Source organism: Folsomia candida, unplaced genomic scaffold (genome assembly GCF_002217175.1).
Source record: "Folsomia candida strain VU population unplaced genomic scaffold, ASM221717v1 Fcan01_Sc004, whole genome shotgun sequence".
Classification (NCBI taxonomy): Eukaryota; Metazoa; Arthropoda; class Collembola; order Entomobryomorpha; family Isotomidae; genus Folsomia; species Folsomia candida.
Window position 1 is genome coordinate 8,507,971 of NW_019091196.1, and position 17,488 is coordinate 8,525,458.

At 37.6% G+C, this 17,488-nt stretch overlaps 2 protein-coding genes and 1 long non-coding RNA gene across 7 annotated transcripts; 1 reads left to right on the plus strand and 2 right to left on the minus strand.

Moving 5' to 3' along the window:
- Positions 1-125: 125 nt before the first annotated feature.
- LOC110848720 (la-related protein 1) lies at positions 126-12,145 on the minus strand. 4 transcript variants are annotated; one of them, XM_022096002.2, is made up of 15 exons: positions 11,978-12,145; positions 8,546-8,919; positions 7,030-8,440; positions 6,232-6,828; positions 5,782-6,121; positions 4,557-5,522; positions 3,823-4,273; positions 3,528-3,712; positions 3,134-3,238; positions 3,043-3,074; positions 2,939-2,953; positions 2,687-2,715; positions 2,493-2,593; positions 1,916-2,162; positions 126-1,838 (listed from the first exon to the last, which is right to left on the minus strand). In XM_022096002.2, the coding sequence occupies exons 3-15, from the start codon at positions 8,414-8,416 to the stop codon at positions 1,620-1,622; spliced, it is 4,674 nt and encodes a 1,557-aa protein (XP_021951694.1). In that variant the 5' UTR covers positions 8,417-8,440; positions 8,546-8,919; positions 11,978-12,145; the 3' UTR covers positions 126-1,619. The 4 variants fall into 4 exon arrangements, with proteins under 4 accessions (XP_021951694.1, XP_021951693.1, XP_021951692.1 ...); XM_022096001.2 differs by having other exon boundaries at positions 3,134-3,241; positions 8,651-8,919; positions 11,978-12,144; XM_022096000.2 differs by having other exon boundaries at positions 3,134-3,241; positions 11,978-12,144.
- LOC118435358 lies at positions 11,715-13,537 on the plus strand. Of its 2 annotated transcripts, XR_004834727.1 has the most exons (4): positions 11,715-11,901; positions 12,113-12,357; positions 12,433-13,186; positions 13,264-13,537. It is a non-coding gene; the product is annotated as an uncharacterized LOC118435358 (long non-coding RNA). The 2 variants fall into 2 exon arrangements; XR_004834726.1 differs by having other exon boundaries at positions 11,716-11,901; positions 12,113-13,186.
- A 1,716-nt stretch (positions 13,538-15,253) lies between these two features.
- LOC110849076 (pistil-specific extensin-like protein) lies at positions 15,254-17,418 on the minus strand. Its single transcript, XM_022096452.2, has 7 exons — positions 16,607-17,418; positions 16,395-16,530; positions 16,226-16,305; positions 15,943-16,135; positions 15,779-15,866; positions 15,674-15,700; positions 15,254-15,598 (listed from the first exon to the last, which is right to left on the minus strand). Exons 1-7 carry the CDS (start codon positions 17,291-17,293, stop codon positions 15,388-15,390), a joined length of 1,422 nt encoding a protein of 473 aa, XP_021952144.1. The 5' UTR covers positions 17,294-17,418; the 3' UTR covers positions 15,254-15,387.
- Between the last annotated feature and the right edge of the window lie 70 nt (positions 17,419-17,488).

A 17,488-nucleotide genomic window follows, 5' to 3' on the forward strand; every position in this document is an offset into this window, starting at 1 on the left:
AATGCCATTTTAAAAGGCCCCGCAAAGTTGCTTGGAGTAGGTTTTTTGTTATAAATTGAATTCGTTAAATGAAAATCATTGATGAACAAGTAATTACAGGTCACCGGCGCCACATCATACAGATATACTTTTTGTTATATTTTTTTGTTTATTTTTTTATGTTTTGAACATGAAAATTCACAATTTTTTTTTGAAGTTGTCATTCATATACTTCTTCATAGATAGATCTATTAATAATGTGTATTAATAAATTGTTAAATATATAACGAAATAACAATTTCATTTTTAGTATCCACACACAAACACACGAGTGATTATGAGGAGGAGTACAGTACAATGCGATATCTTTTTTTCTTTCTAAACGACTACAATAATATTGTATTTTTTGTGTAATAAGTATATTTTTTACTAGTGAACATTGATACTATTTTTTTTTACTTTGCTTTCAAACGTTATATACTTTTCTTGTCATTTTTTTCTCTCGAGTTTATAAAACTAGATTTAGTATAATATAATAATATTGTTGAACTTTTGAAAAATATTCCCGTTCAAATGCATCGAAATAGCGAATATATATGTATAAATACTCTTGCTAAATTTTCCATTATTTATAACATTTTATAAATGCAATATTAATATACAAGATATGTAAAATGTGTTAAAATGTGAACAACAATGGATAAACTTTATCTCGAATTTAAATAATAATAATAATTACCATATTTTTTTAATTCAGTACGTAACGAGTTGTACATAAACATACAACCAACGACACAGCAGAACTCAATTCATGCTAAATTTTGAGCTTTTATGAACATTGCTAATAATTTATAATTGTGCAGTAAAGTAAACAAGGAAGGGATGAAGAATAAATGAAAGAGTGGATAAAAATAAGTAAAAAGCTAGTAACATCATCAATATCAAAAAAAGAGTATAACTCGAATATTATGCAAGGTACGATATCTACCAAAAGAACAGAACAAGTGAAGCTTAATGGAAAGTATTTAACTCTGAAAACAAGACTACTAATCAGTAGTGAAAACCCAAACAAAATTTTCCGTTCAATTATGTAACATGTAAATTATGCACTAATATCATCACTGTTGATAAAGCACTTATGATAATCATTTTTCAATTCCCATTACTCCGTTGGAACTTGATCAGAATTACAATAGTAACACAAACGTGTTTAATAACGTGGGAAATCCAACTTTAAAGCAAATCCATTAATACGATTACTTAATATGTATATGACTCTTTCTCTCTCTCTCTTTCTTTAGTTTATCCACAAGTGATTCAATCAACACGAATAAAAATAACAACCATGATAAGTCAAATACCCACTTATATGTACGTGCAGAAACAACAAACACTTTCGCTTATGTGATGTAATCATATCGGATGAATCCAATCCCCCGAAATTATTAGGTAACGATAAAATCTATTTCATGGAAAAAACAATATAGGCAATGATTAACATGTTGGGAAAAGGAGTTGCGAAAGTGAAGTTTTGATGTTTAAAACATGCAAGGTGAATAGTAGTGTTGGATTATTAAAAAAAAGTGTTGGTCGGTTGGTCGATCAATAGCACAGTGGAATAAAGAAAGACTGGAATTTTTTTACGATTTGGATTTTGGAGAATATCGTGACGGAGATTTCCGAGGTGCTGAAATCGCCACAGATTCTGAAACTGTCCTTCGACGTCGTGATGTCTCTCCAGACTGAGTTGGTTGTGCAGCTGGTTGGTGTGGTGGGCAAAACTGGCGTAATTGAGCAACCTTATCCGATTCAGACATTCGTCGCCGGCGAGAATCTGGAGTGGTTCCACGCATTGCATTCTAAACATAATAAATGGCATGATGATAAAATATATGAAAACTAAATTGGAAGTAAAAAAAAAACGTTCAAGACTTACGGCTTTCTTAAAGTCATCAATGTTATTGAACGGATTCAAAATTTCTTTTAGCTCTGGCTTTACAGGTAGGTCATCGCTCTTTTTGTAATATTTCCTAAACGCCCAAAACTTTTCGACCCCATACAAATCTCCGCCATGCTCAGTCCAATCTCGAACTGTTTCAGATTGAAAGTCATCATAAATGTGCCGCCTGAATTTCACTTCTAACCCATAACTGTAGAAGCGGAATAAGCACTCAAGGCCATAACTGCAAAGAAACATTTAACATTAAGAGTTTAACATTACGAATATTGTATGTTTTTAGCCCGAATCAGAGTCTGTGAATGAAGTTGGAAAAATTTTCAAACAGGGTGGTCCTAGAGGGAGACTCACGCCCCTCAAAACTTACGTTCAAAACTTCAAAAATTTGGTACCAAATAATAGAAAATATTCAGCAAACATTTGACCATCCCCACCAGGGGGAGTGGTCTGGGAATAGTGGTTCGGACAATTTGGATAAAAATTTTAAAAGAGAAATCTGTCCCTGACTCGGGCTAAATCAAGTAAACAAAGTCTGCAAAAATAAAATAAAGCTCACCGAAAACCAGCGTTAGAATCCTCCCAGGCTAGTTGCTTAAATTCTTCGTACATCTTTCTGTTGAAGTTGTCTCGCAAGAAGAAAGACCAGAATCTGAAAAGCTACAAAAATAAAATCCAAAGTTAATGGAGTGAAGTGCGATGTATATTGCTTTGAACATGGACGAATGTGAAAAAATTAATATGAGTTCATACCGTATTCATTTCCTGAGATGCTCCAAACCCTGAAAGGCACATTTATGATTAGATAGGTACATTCCGTATTTCGTAGTTTTTTTTCGAAAGTTGTAAACTTAATTTATAAATCAATTTAGCTTAATAATGGGTAAAACAAATAAACCGAACATGATTGCTATTGTTAATAAATATCATGAAATGTTGAAATATTATGCAAATATTTAGTTCTTTAATTGTAATATAGTCTAAAATTTATTTTTGATTTCTTACCGAGTTTCTTTCGTTCTGAAATAAATGGAAGAAATCATATAATTAGTCTTTAATTATAAAAGTGCATCAAAATAAAATATTTAATTCAAGCTGGACATACGTACCTTTCAAACACCGAGCATGGTATTTGTGATACCTGAAAATATATTTACTTGTATAAGATCAAATATAAAAACGAAATATGTATGTACTTACATCTGCTGAACAAATCCATTTTGCTGCAACAAGGCATGAGACGGATGTTGAAATGCAGGAAGGGAGGATGGAAGACTTGACGATCCCTCATCACCTCCGCCAGCACTGCTGCGTTATTACACGTGCAAAATATTGTATTACAAAATTTTATCACGCAAACTAATAGATTATAATTGACTATAATAAATGTCTGACAAGCTCCAATCGCTCAAAGGTTAACTTAATCTTTAAACCACCCCGTGTGCAGTCTGTATTAAACGTTACTTTAGCATTTGTTCTACACCCGATTTGTAAATAAATATGTGCAATCAGGCTCTAGCAAATGCCGTAATCTTAGATTCTACTACTAGTTTTGAAACATAATAATGTATAAGTTGGGCTGGCTGTGGCTTACCCAGTGTGGCTAATCGTTCTGGTTCTTTGTCTCTTTCCTTCGCGAATCCAGCCAACATGGTTATCTTGTTGCTGATGCTCTTTACTTCCAGATTCGTCTTCTTTGCCAGCAGGATAGAAACGAGTTGCTCGTCGACGTGTTCTTGTTTTAGAGCGTGTCTTCGTCACCGCATTGCTGTCTCCAATCTAAAATAATCAACACATAATGCCCAAAATGAAATAGGTTATCTTACTTGAACTCGGACAGTCGGATGCAAAAAAATGAGCAGATCATTCAGATCAACAATGCAACAAACCTCATGCATAGAAGAAGCATTCATAGGAGTGTTGCATGGGACGGGTGGCGGTGGAGGAAATTCTGGGTTGATAGCACGAGGAATTTGAGGAATTAGCTTTTCAAAGTCCTCCTTGGAAATGAGGTTGACAGTAGTAAAGCTGCCTTGCTTTGGCGTATGACTTTCGGCCTCGGTTACAAAGTCTTCTTCGAAATACTTTAGTCCATCGTTTATGATTTGAGCTAATTCTTGAGTCATTTTGGTTCTCGTCGTCCAATGTCCGGTTCTGTCGTAACCCTCATGTTTTACTGGACGCGTCGGAATTGGAGCATGACCGTGAGCATGAGCGACTGCTCCTCCAGGCGTTGAAGAGGAGCTGATACTGTCGGATCTGTTTCGTTGCATGACAATAACCAAGTTGTCAATTTCAGAGTCACTAATCTCATCTTCTGAATCCTCAGAGACCTCCGTCCTGCAAATATCAAATCAGACCAATAATTAGTGACTATTAAATAGTTCCAATAAAGTGTATTAACAAAATTATTATTTTTTAATTAAAGATCAGCGAACAACATAAAATCACCATGTTTTAAACGAAACCAATCTGGTCTGTCGGGGAAAGAAGCTCTGAATCATCATTTTACAATTTTTCCATGTTGGAACATTTATGTTCCGTTGTTTATCAACAAAAGTACATTCCTCATGCAGTCATGCAGAATTTGATACCCAAATAATTAAATATTTGTTTTACTTACACACTGTAACGTCCGCTTGAATAAGTACGTGATCGAGCCGGTGGTAAATCCAAGTCTTCTTCAAACATGAATTGTGTTTCACCATCTCCATCCATCGAAGGCAGTCGTCGCCTTACTTTTGACACCGGTTTTGGTTTTTTCTTTACCTCCTGCCAAGAGACCTCGACTTCTTTGTTTGGATTGTTGGTATCAGCCTTTTTGTTGGTGTTTTTATTCGATGATGACGAATTGTTGGATTTTGCATTAGTAACATTGTCCTTTTCAATTTGGGCAGTTGTAACATTAGTAGTGGAAGCATTTTTAGGCACAGTCTGTTTCTCATTTTCGGATTTACTGATTTGATGATTGTCCTTTCCAGTTTTTTCTTCACGCGGAGAAGGATTGTTGTTTTGAATGGTAATTGGCTTGGTGGTGCTCTGGACACTTTGGGATGAAGCAGCAGCAGCCTCCTCATCAGTATTCTTAGGTACGGTATTTATCATAGGTACAAATTCCGGAACATTTGGGTTGAGCGTCTCACTTCCTGGACTGTGAGCCATCCCGGAAATTGGAGGTATGTGGTGAACAGGCATTGGCAATGGGAAAATTTGAATTGGTGAACTATATCTAGCAGCAGCAGGAATAGGTGGCAGAATGATGCCAGGTACGGGCGATAATGGTGCCGTATAAGCTACAACCATTGGAGGGTGTGCTGGTAAAAATTGAAGAGCTGGCAATTCCTTTAATGCTTCATCTTCAATTGGCCATTTTTCTGGGTCATTCTTAGTTCTGACGCAAGTCGAGTCAGCATTAAGTTCAAGGACGTTGGATGCTTGCATCCCTTTTATAACCACAAGCATGTCTTGAGTCATATTTTTTATTCGAGGAAAGTTGAAAATGACTGAAATGGGTAGAAATCCGTCTGGTGTCATTTTCCTGCGAAGGTAAAAGTCCTTTTCCAGATTCTCTTGACTGAAGTAGTATTCTCTGAAAATAACGAAACACAAAGGTATGAAACTTACTAGAGAAAGAGATAAACCAATGTACAACAAAAGTATTTAAGTTATGGACAAATTAAGCTCAGTGAACATCATAAAATCACCATGTTTTAAACGAAACCAATCTGGTCTGTCGGGGAAAGAAGTTCTGAATCATCATTATCAAATTTATCGACGTAATAAACACAAAAACATACTACGAATGCGCGGAGTAACTTTTAGTTTAGTTGCATGAAAAATTGACTTACACTTGGTTTTTAACCAGAGCTATAATCACAGGATCATCTTCTGTTGATTTTTGTTGCCCATTCTCACGAGCAGGAGACGATAGTGACACCGGATAATAACTTTGAGTGACGTAAGGCATTATGAATTCTGGAGTGACTGGAAACAAGGTTGTGAAATCCGTGGGATAGTCGTGGTAGTCTCCAGTTGGTGCTGACTGAGCATCTTGGTCATTGGAGTTGTATCTACGGTAACCTCCACCACGCCCACCACGGTATCCTCGTCCCCCTCGAGGTGCACCTCCACCACCGCCTCTCTGTTGTTGCTGTCTCCTTCCAGGACCACCATTGTTGGCTTTCATGTCTAACCAATTATGTAAACTAAATTATTAAATATGCTCGAAATATATTTTAAATTTTTTAAAGCAGAATCTAAAATTTAGACTCAAAATTTTTCAAAATATCACTACTTACCACCCTGACTTTGCGTTGCAGTTGCTCCTGCGAGATCTTTTCCCTTCCTGGAATCACTTTCACTGTAGCTTCTGGTCGGATATGGTTTTTTCCTCGGCTTGGTCGACTGAGAACTTTCTGAAGGAATATCTAAAGGCACCCACTTTTTCTTTTTTCCTCGCCTACTCTGACTTCCAGTAGCATCATCCGTGTCCAACTCGTTATCGTCACTTGACAAGCTCCCGTTATGTGTAAGTTTTGGAATTGCATCCAATGATACGAGTCCACTTCTACTGCTCTCGCCTTCGCAAACGCTCGACGCTCCTGACGGCCCACCTTCGTCACTTACAGCATCGGATGTACTGCAATGGGACACTTTGGTCTCCTCGTTCGAATCAGAAACCGAGATACGTTTAGTATTATTGCGGAAAATGTCTTCACTCCCGGAATCCGTTGATTCTGTGGTGCTGGAACGGAACCGAACGATTTTACCAAGCTCAACTTTCTTAAATACCGGCAATAACTGAGGGACTTCCGCGGCCTGCTCAAGTGTTGGCCAGTCCTCAGCAACGGATGGTTTTAAGAGATCTTTCGCCTTATTGGCTAATGTTGAAGAACCTGAGAATTTGACAAAGAATGAAAAAATTAAAACATACGCAAGTGTGGGTGTGAGTTGATCAAATGGAAATATTTAGTAGAGAAAGAGTAGTATGTCGAATGATGCCAGACAGATACGAGAAAAAATACTACAAGAAAAAGCTAAACTGTGATATAAATAGGCAAACATGTAAAAAGTGCCAGTAGTCAAAATATATATACCTGCAGCAGCTACGGATCTACTACTCGTGTTCATTGCTTGCTGTTTCCCGAGACTTCCTGAAGGCAACTTGCCAGCTACTACTTGTTTTGCATAACTATTCGGGTTAGTCAATGAGCCATTTGATTGGCTGATTATTGGTTGGTTGTTGTTGCTGCTGCTGCTGCCTAAACTGTTATTGTTATTCTTATTGCGTCCCTCAACGTTGCTTCCCCCGTTAATAGACGAAGTAGTAGTCGACAACGTGGTGGCAGTAGCAGAGGAAAGAATGCCGGGATTCTTGATGTTGTTAGTCTGAGATGAAGTTAATTTCTGACTATTGCTAGCAGTCGTAGTAGGAAGAACAGTGTTGGAAGAAGAGCTACTACCTTCCTTGGAAATGGCAGTTTTAATGGATTTTGATTTTAGCCATGGATTTACTTTTGGTGGTGGAGCGACAACATATTGAGGTTTAGCGGGTTCGGAAGAGTTTTCGATACTGCATTCATCCCTATCCGAGGAAACGCTTCCATTCGAATTCTGAGAGCTGCTGGAAACACTAGAATTTATGATGTCGTTTTGATTTTCAAGAAGTGGTGGACCTCCATTCTCTACATCTACATTTATTATGTTCCCATTTTCACCCACTATTTCAGACTTTTTCAAAATTCCGGCGACAGTTGTAGTAGTATCTCCCGGCTTATTGGTTGTTGGAAGGTCGTTGGCAAAATGTGGCCCGCCTCTCTTGCCGTTATTATTATGATTATGGTGATGATGATGCCTTCGACCTTCAAAGTCTTTAAAAGGTTTTGCACTTCCGTTATTAGCAGAAGGATTGGAGTGGTCGCCTCGGCCTTTTCTAAACTTCGGTCCATGCCCGTGGTATCCATTTCCATTATTTCCTGAACTATTAGGTCGACCCTTTCTAACAACAACTTCAAAATCATCTGCTGCCGGAGATTCGTCTGGTATGTTTTCAACTAGAAGAGAACTTGCATTATTATTTTCACGTTGTTCCATTTGAGGTTGACTGTTTATGTTTTGATTTTGAGTCTGAAACGGAATTTTCTTGGCACCTTTCGTTCCTGATGAATGTGAATAAAATCGTCCTTGAGAATTGTGATGATGATGAGATGACCGAGAGGACGACTTGTATTGTTTTGCAGTAGATGTTTGCTGCTGATTATCTTGACTCAATCCAGGCCTCACGTCATCTTTTTGCTGTGGTTTCGGAGCATCACTTGCCTTTGTACCGATATTTTCATTGTCATCGCTCTCTGCAACCACAATTCTTGCATATGATTTCCCATTAGTGAAGGTACTTTGTGTCGAAGAAGAAGTTGGGTTCTGCTGGTGAGAATCAGCCGATACACCAACGGATGAAGACGGAGCTTCTTTTAAAGACGTCATTATGTATTATGCGGTTTGCGTTTCCTGTAAGAACATATCAGAGACACAAGATGTTTAAGTCATTTCCTATTACAGCCAGATTAGAGAACACAACAGAAAAAAATTGTACAAACGACGAACCCAACTTACAAGTTTGTGAAATAATAAATGCACTTGAAAAAGTCTTGAATAGATGAAAATACGTCGTCGTCGTAAACCAATATTACTTTAAATAATCTATCACCTGCCTAATACCTAGTCTAGCCTAAGAACGTTTTCGATTTTCGGATCTTGGGCGATCGATCACACAATGACGAACTATTAACTATTATTTGTCCCCACTACTGGATTAACGCCGGCAAAAGAAACTTGTTATTTTCCTCCAAAGTAATAAGCAGTAAGTCTTTTAGCAGTCTATGTATGTCTTCTTGGCTTAGACATTGTTTGAGAAATGGCTTCAGCTTCTAGTAATAACTCTGGTACAGCAACTTTTGGTAAAGACACCGGATGATATCCATTGGGATCTGGAAATTAACAAATAAATGTGATTCGTTAAAATCTGTTGACTCGTTTCACGCTCAATTTTTGTATGCAGTTGTAAAATAAAATAACTCCATCAAATATACACATCCATTTTCAGTTTGTTTTGCAATACTGCTGTCATCATGAATATTTTTTTTCGGATAACACATTTCCATTGTATAGCAAAAACCTATCTACCTGCTGCTGCTGCAGATTTGTTCAGTGCCAATTTATGGACAAATCATTCATTCACTCACACACGCAGCAAATCAAATGTAGTGTTAACATAATTGTGTCCTGCACACTGTGCTGCTTTAAAGCAGACAAGGTCAGTCAGTCACCATGCACAAGGACAAGCTGCCCGACAAGTATCATAGACACGTTGTATTATCGCCAATTTATTATGCGCATTTCATCCAGTCCATTCACATCATCTTTCTCTGTCCAGCTAAAATTTTGCTGCTCAACTCAACCATTTAGCACATATTGGTGCAAGAGCGTTCTATACAAATATGAAATGTTTCAGCCAACTACTTAACTTAACTAGATAAAATACATACCAACCCACTTTTCGTCGTGACGATTATAGAAATCAATAAATTTTGTCAAGCGTTAATTGCATTTTTATTTGCGATGGATAATGATGAAAAAGTCAATGTATAAATAAAGCCATTATCAATAGGCGCCGTCAGTTTGATCCTAGTACACACCAATTTAGTTGTCAAGTCAAACTACTTGTATAATTTTCTCACTTTCAATAGCTGATCTGATTGCAAAAGTTGGACATCATCAAGCTAAATGCGAAGACGACAAGTAAATAAATTCATAACAAGTAAATAACAAAATGCGTTCCCTGTTTTACTCGTGTCATGTCAATTCATTCCGTCAGAAGCGATACATGGTTTAAAATAATTTCAACTCTTGCTGGATTGAACTAAATCTGCAGAGATATTGATGAGCAGGAGGATTAAATATGTAACACATGCAACATATTATTATTGAAGTCATTTAGGCTACATGTGTATTATTACATAGTGTCATACTACAAGTATAGTTAGTCGGTTTGTGTGGTCGTGGTGTTGGCAGAAATGATAAGTGAGTTAAATAAGTGATTAAGAGTTTAGATAGTGCTAGAGGTTGGTTTGGTTGGTTATTTGATCCAAACTGCTGCTGGATAAAGTAGTATCAAATCAAATGAACTTGTTTGCATGTCTATGCTAATAAAATCCACTTCAAGACCACGTCCACCAACCAACCAACCACAAAAATGTAATGCATCCTCAATATGCAAATAGAATTAATTGTGTTAAATGAACAAAAGGTTGGTGATGGAGAATATATATCAGCGTGTGTGTGGAGACAATTATGCAAAGCAGATGCAATAAAATATAAAATAAAATTGCGACTGAATGAAATTGAACCTCCTCTCATAGAATTCGAGAGATAATCGCATACCATAAAGTATACTAAATAAATAAACTACACGAACTCGACTACGACGCACCTTTTAACCAGAATAAAATTAATATGGCTTCCAACTAAGATAAGAGATTCTGATATCTTATGCACTAATTGATTGAAACTGCAGTAAACCAAACCAGCCAAATTTGCCATACACGTTGTGCAATTTACACAATTTACCTTTTAGATACTAAACGCTTCCAGGTCGAGCAAATACATATGCAAATTAAAGCAAAAACAAAAAAGTACACAAATATGACATTACGAATTACCAACTCGATTTGTTTGATTGACGCTTAGTTTATTATGTTTAGCTTAACTTGACGATGACGACCTAGTCTACTCTAGGTCAAACTAACAAATAACAGATAGGACCCGGCACCATCATAGATTGTGCAGTAAAAATAAACAATGCCTACTTTTTAACTACACATAATAATAAAAAACCTATTCATTGATTATTGCTCTACAAAAAGCACCAACTTTTGATGTATCAAATATCTGGCTTAAACCAGTATTATGGGGGAATTTACAATTTGTAAATTACAAATGCAAATTAAAATTAACTATTATGTTATGTAACTAAAACTAAAATGAATACAGTCAACAAGTGTATTAAAATTAATAATGTCTGCAAAATTATAATGTCCATTATCCCGACCCTGACCAAGGACAACATACTCTGAACGATTATAATAACTAACTACTAGAAAAAATTGCTGACTTTGACGTACATTGGGTACGTTGGTGCTCCAGATTTACTAAACTAAACTAAACTAAACGATATGGCTGATGATATTTATGCTGACACTACTTCAAATAGTGTAAAGTTTACGATATCCATACAGTATACACACACATTTGCTACCACATCAATCAATCACTGCCACCGCTTCAAATTGTTCTTAATGTCTCGACATTTGGCAATTCCACTCCTCCATTCAATTACAAAATGACAGATATTATTACATACAATGGATGGGCAAGCATGGAAATAAAGCCATGATAAGGTTATTAATAAGTACCTACACAAAAGTGTCGAGTAGACGATCCCCATAAAAAGCAAGATTATTACAACTCGTTCAATGTCACTCGTCACTAAAGAAAGAAATCCGGTACTTGTCTTTCCTTCCGGTCGACACGAAATCACCACGAGTTTTCCTCTCCCCACAAAACAATTTAACTTGCAACTTCACCCTAATAAGTAGCAATTTTGCAAAAATATGGTGGCAGCATATGCTCACCCAACTGTGCCGGATCTATCTCTCTATTCTCCATCATCATCCTTTTTATTATCATTACGATTAAAAAAGTGAATCGCAACAAGAAACAACGCACTTCTATCTATCTAACTAGATCCATTAGAGATATACTACTTCTCCAGAAGATGCAATAATCCACCAACTATTACTTTACTACTACTAACCAACATTTTTGTTACTAGCTGCTGCATGCGGCAAGTTTTTTTCCTCAATAAGATCCTCGCCATCACATCACCAACCTTACTTCTACTACGTCTACTGGTAAGTTAAACTTGTCTCTTTTCGAGATTATGTACGTGCTGCGTATTTCTCAAAAACTAAAATCCTCTTTACTTACCGTTTTCCTATTCTGGTGATCATGTTCTCCTCCCGGAATGATGGAGAGCTGTATCAGCTCAATTAGCCTTAAAGGCTAATTAAATCCCAAATTGATGAATGTGGTTTTATATATTTTGCAAAATTGTTTATCCAGGTCGGCGAGACGGCGAACAGGCCACCATGCCAGAGACAGAGAAAGACTGAGGCATGCTAATGCATTAGCATGCCTCACAATGCTTTACTACTCGTCGTAAAAAAGATGGGACTAAAATATAGTTTGTGGCCATGAAATGTGCATGAAATGAAGGTAATAATGTATCCAATGAAATAGTTTTGCCGTATTTATACCGTAGATTGAGTTAGGACGGAACCACGCCCCCACTGCTGCCCTGCTTTTCGGTCAGATTTATTATTTGGAGATGATATATTTTCAAAGAAACTGAAATTCTGGATGTAGTTTATGACCATTAAAAGGCACCATCACAAAATACGTGCACGGCATTCTCAACATGAATGGCATACAAATGTACGACGTAGTTGAAGATTTGGTTGCCGGACACATAGAGAAACGAGTGGTCGGCTCTAGCTCTTTGAAAAGCGAAGGTGGGATGTGTGCCGCTCAATGGTTCGTCTCACGGGAGGCAAATTAATTATGAAGGACCGTTCCTCTCTTTGTTCAAATTTTTTTTGACTATTTTCGAATTGTGAAATTTATTTTCGAAATTTGTCTCAAAAATGTCTCAACTTTTATATTATTTTAATAAAGGTGGAATATCATCATTGTCGTCGCTGGACTTCGTCACGACCATCTCGCACACGTCTTTCCTACACTCTCAAAAATGTACCATACTTCTCGAAAAGTAAAAAAGAATGTAACCCTGAACTGAGCATACGAAGGTATTTTAAAAGTAAATCCAGTTGCTCTCGCATTAGTAAGCGATCCTTTTAACTCTGAAAGAACCATACTTGAGAATAACTTAAAAATGAGTCCACGTCTACTCCAATTAAAGTTAATCGAACTTCATTCCGAGTAAGCCTGTCGCAATTCGCCCGCCCTTCTTGATTTCTACCTTGGAGTTTGTTAGTCTATTCCAGACTTACATACACATTTCCCTCGTGAATTCCGAAATTTAAATTCCCATTTCAAAAGTTTCAAAAATGTGTGATACGGAAATCCAAAGATTATTATTTCCACTTAATCTTGGAAAATACTGTTAATTGTTTAAAGGTAAGATCTATTTTAGATTCATTCCATTCTCTATTTTTACAAAATAAACCCAAACTTTTGAACATTTTTTAACATAGATAATAATCTAACCGGATTCTTTACAACACCTTCAAAAAGATGACCTCATCCACGTCGTCCCACCTTTTCAACCTAATCTTCCACCCATTGTCAAGGACAAATTGATTGAACAAATTATGCAGAATATTTAACTCTGTTTCTCAGGTTATTTAGTGTTAATATCTCATTTTTTGCCATGCTGTAATATTATTTTTAACCTACATACATATGACAGTAATTGGATTGTAAAACTTAATAGTTGTGAAATAATAAATAATCAATTACATAAATATATATTTGCCATTTTTAACTGAACTTTTAAATTAGTAAGGCGAGCCCCGGACAGAGTAGGTCATATACTCCAAACCGTGTTCACGTTTACTTAGAATCGGGCAAAATTGCATCATATAGAGTAACATCTTACTATGTGTCGTTCAAGCCTTGTGCATAATTTGGAGCATGCTACAACTCTGAGCGGAGTAAGGCTTACTCCAGACTAGTTCCTGCACGCATTACTCCGGGCAGAGTCGAAGCACTTTGACTACGTATTAGAGTGACATTTTACTTCATTCGAAGTGAAAATTTTTAAGAGTGTATTTATGGCTGTCGTTTTGTGGCGTTATAATTCTGAGGGCTTGGCTTATCCGTTAGTAAAGGAGTCACCATCGCCCACATTTTCATGTAGACAATAGGGATGTTTATAACTGTAAAATTCCTGATCCACCGCTGCATAGTAGGCTGGATAGTAGCCCCACCCACAGGTCGGGATTAGGAGAGGAATCGGCTTTGTTGGAGAAGTATGTTTTCCCGTGACTTGGCGAACACAGGGGATTGGAGGACCCCCGGGAAAGGCTTTCATCTCCTTCGCCAAGACCCAAACGATGTAAATAAAGTAAATTTGTAGTGGGTGGGTGACCACGCCCATGATGGTGGCGACATAGCGATACACAGCGACAAGGACGAGTTGAACTATCATGGTTAACATTGTTGCATGAATCCAGAAAATGAGGAGGCATCGGATCCTCTGCATAATTCCATAAGAATCAATTTAGCAAAGTTAAATCATGAGCTGTAATATTTAGTGCAATTTAATTATTTAACGGACATGCGAAGTCCCAACGATGAGCAGCCACGCCAAAATGCACTCGACACAATGGCATGCCAGAGCTGTTTGAATGATATGTCCTGTAATTCAAATTGTGAGAAAGTGTAGAAACTTTTGATTAGTTGAAATTACAACAGCAGCAAAATTGAGATTTATGTATTTCCTTACTTTGTTCATCAGTCAACTTAAGGGTAGAGCCGGAATAATAATTTGTAAGAAACTGATTCACTACTAAAGTGAATAAACATATGATTGAGTTGGCCAGTCCCCAGAACTATTTAGAGAAAAACAACAAATTTTATGAAATAATAATTTGATTGATTTCAAAATTTGAAAGTGCTTACAAATTGGAATGCTCCTATCCAATCTACACTGAAAAAAACAATAGGGGAAAAAATGATGCAGATTTTTGGTAATATGAATTATTTATGAACGAACAGTAAGTCGAAAGTCGGGAAGCATTACTTCGCTAACTTTTGAACGGATTAGAATTTCGACATCCGATTTTTGCGAAAAACTATGTATGCATCTTACCTTTCGTGTAGTGGGCATTCGCAGTAGCAAGGATTGTAGGTGAAAATCTGCTTAAATTCTGGAAGGTTTTCCTCTTCCTCGGATGAAAGGGGGTGTGCTATCGAAGTGATCGAGTGAGTAGACAGTGTTTCCTCATTTGGTGGAATAATTGTAAAAACAACGCTTTTCCTCGAGGGTGATGGTTCTACTACTGAACTACTGTGGTTCAGTAGGAGCGAGTTGATAGTTTGTTGCGACATAGTGTCTTAAATTCGGCTTAAATTTTAGGAACGATTCCAAAATTCGAAAGGTTAGAATCGAGGATTTTTCAAAATTTTGAAAGTAGTAATAACGAAGAAACATGTGTGAATAAATGATGCCTGGGGAACTGGTAAACGCATGAAGTGAACAAATTCACATTTTATTCCTCCAATGACACTGACAATTTAGATTTTCGTGACAACTTTTATAAAAAATTTATGTTAAAATGAGTCCTATTATTGTCCATCAGGGTACGCTTGTTGGACTAAAAGTCAGAATCGTAGTATCCTCCTCCATCAAAATCATAGCCCCCTCCGTCATAGCCCCCTCCATCGTAATAACCTCCTCCATCATAATAGCTGTCATAATAACCTCCATTGTAATAATCGTAGCCATACCCATACCCCCCACTCAGACCGTATCCAATCCCAACTCCTAACGCCAGGTCGGTACCGTAGCCATATCCGTAGGGATATCTGTATTATGGATTAAAAAAACCTCAAAATTATACTATCTCGGGCTACATAACGTCTGTAGGTTAGGTCACATACCCATATCCATATCCATACGCTGGATATCTGCAAATCATAAAAAATACTTGAAAAATAATTGACAAACTAATCTATTTATGCAATTATTGGTTAAATAGTCCATACGCATATCCGTAAGCGGGTGTCACTACAACTGGGGCTGTCGATACCATTGCAGGTTGGTACATTCCTGCTGGTCTAACAACCACGCGAGCTGTTACAGATATTCATAGTTGAATTATTTAAATATTTAGTTGTGCCTTTAATATTGGATGTAAATTATTAATTACGTGGAGGGCCATTAGGATAAACTGAAATTTCACTAGCAAAACAGCAAACTGCGAATATGAAATATAATCGCAAAAAAATCATTCCAGCGGATACGATGGCTACAGTAAGTTGATCGTATATAACGACCCCAACTTCTCCGATAGAAATCAAAATAATGGAAACAATCCAGACAAAGCAGAGGCTTCTAGAACGCTGAAAATTCAATAATACATAATTATTTTGGAGTTTAAAGTAACAGTAATTGGCATAAATTAATTAATGAATCAAAATCAGTATGAACACCTTAGATGCCGCAACCATAAGAAATATTGAGGCAATGATGGCCCCAATGTGAAGACCGATCAAGATATACAGCGTCAGGCCTATGGATTTATAACTTGTGGTATGTGTAGGTCAATCTTATTATTAGTTCCATAAGGAAATAAAATTTTAAAGTTGAGTTATCACATACCGTGCGCTTCTCCATACTGTCTCAGCCCATTGTCATCCTGCTCGTTAGGGGACTTGCGCGTATTATACCTAGTCTTGGCACTTTCACTCATAACGACTTTGGACACACACACGATGGCCATAATAATTCCGAAAATCTGAAATGATTAGAATTTTTCTGCTAATATGAGGAGGCGAGAAATATTGTCCAAAATATATGTACATAATTATTACAAATTCAAAGGCAGAGATCCATCCAACGCCTTCACTTAAGGCGTCACAACAGCAAGGGTTCGTTGTTTCAGGGGCTGGTGGTCCTACTGGATGTTGTTGATGCTGCTGCTGGTTCTGGTTAGGTGGTCCTTGTGGCCCTTGAGGTGGGGGTTGTCCAGATTGTTGCTGCTGCTGGTTAGGTGGTCCTTGTGGCCCTTGAGGTGGGGGTTGTCCAGGTTGTTGCCCTACTGGATGCTGCTGCTGATTAGGTGACCATTGAGGTGGGGGTTGTCCAGGTTGTTGAGGTTGTGGAGCCCAATTTTGGGGTAAATTTCCTCCAGGTTGCTGAGGAGGACCTGTGTTAGGTGGTTGTTGTTGTTGACCTTGGATGTATTGAGGTCTCTGTTGATTTTGTTGGCCGGGTGGATACTGCTGACCAGGTTGCTGCGGATAAGGTGGTTGTTGTAGTGGGCGCTGTTGAGGGTTCCCTGGTTGAGGGGGTGGTCCTTGTTGTGGGTAAATGGGTTGATTTGGAGCCCCTGCAGGGGGTGGTCCCTGTTGCGGGTAAATGGGTTGATTTGGAACCCCTGCAGGGGGTGGTCCCTGTTGCGGGTAAATGGGTTGATTTGGAACCCCTGCAGGGGGTGGTCCAGCCTGTTGCTGAGGCTGAGGTGGGCCTGGAAGAGGTGAAGATCCGGATTCATTCATCTTCTTCAAGTTTAGCGTTAGGCATGCTTTAAATAATTAAGTCGTACTAATCTGACGGCTTGTCTATGGGACAAAATGCATCGTAATGTACAAATTAAATTATGATGAACGCTATTTCAAAGAAAGCTCCGGTATAGCTCGAGATTATTTCGCCATGACAAAATATTTCAGCCCCGGTTGCTAGTCTGCATACAA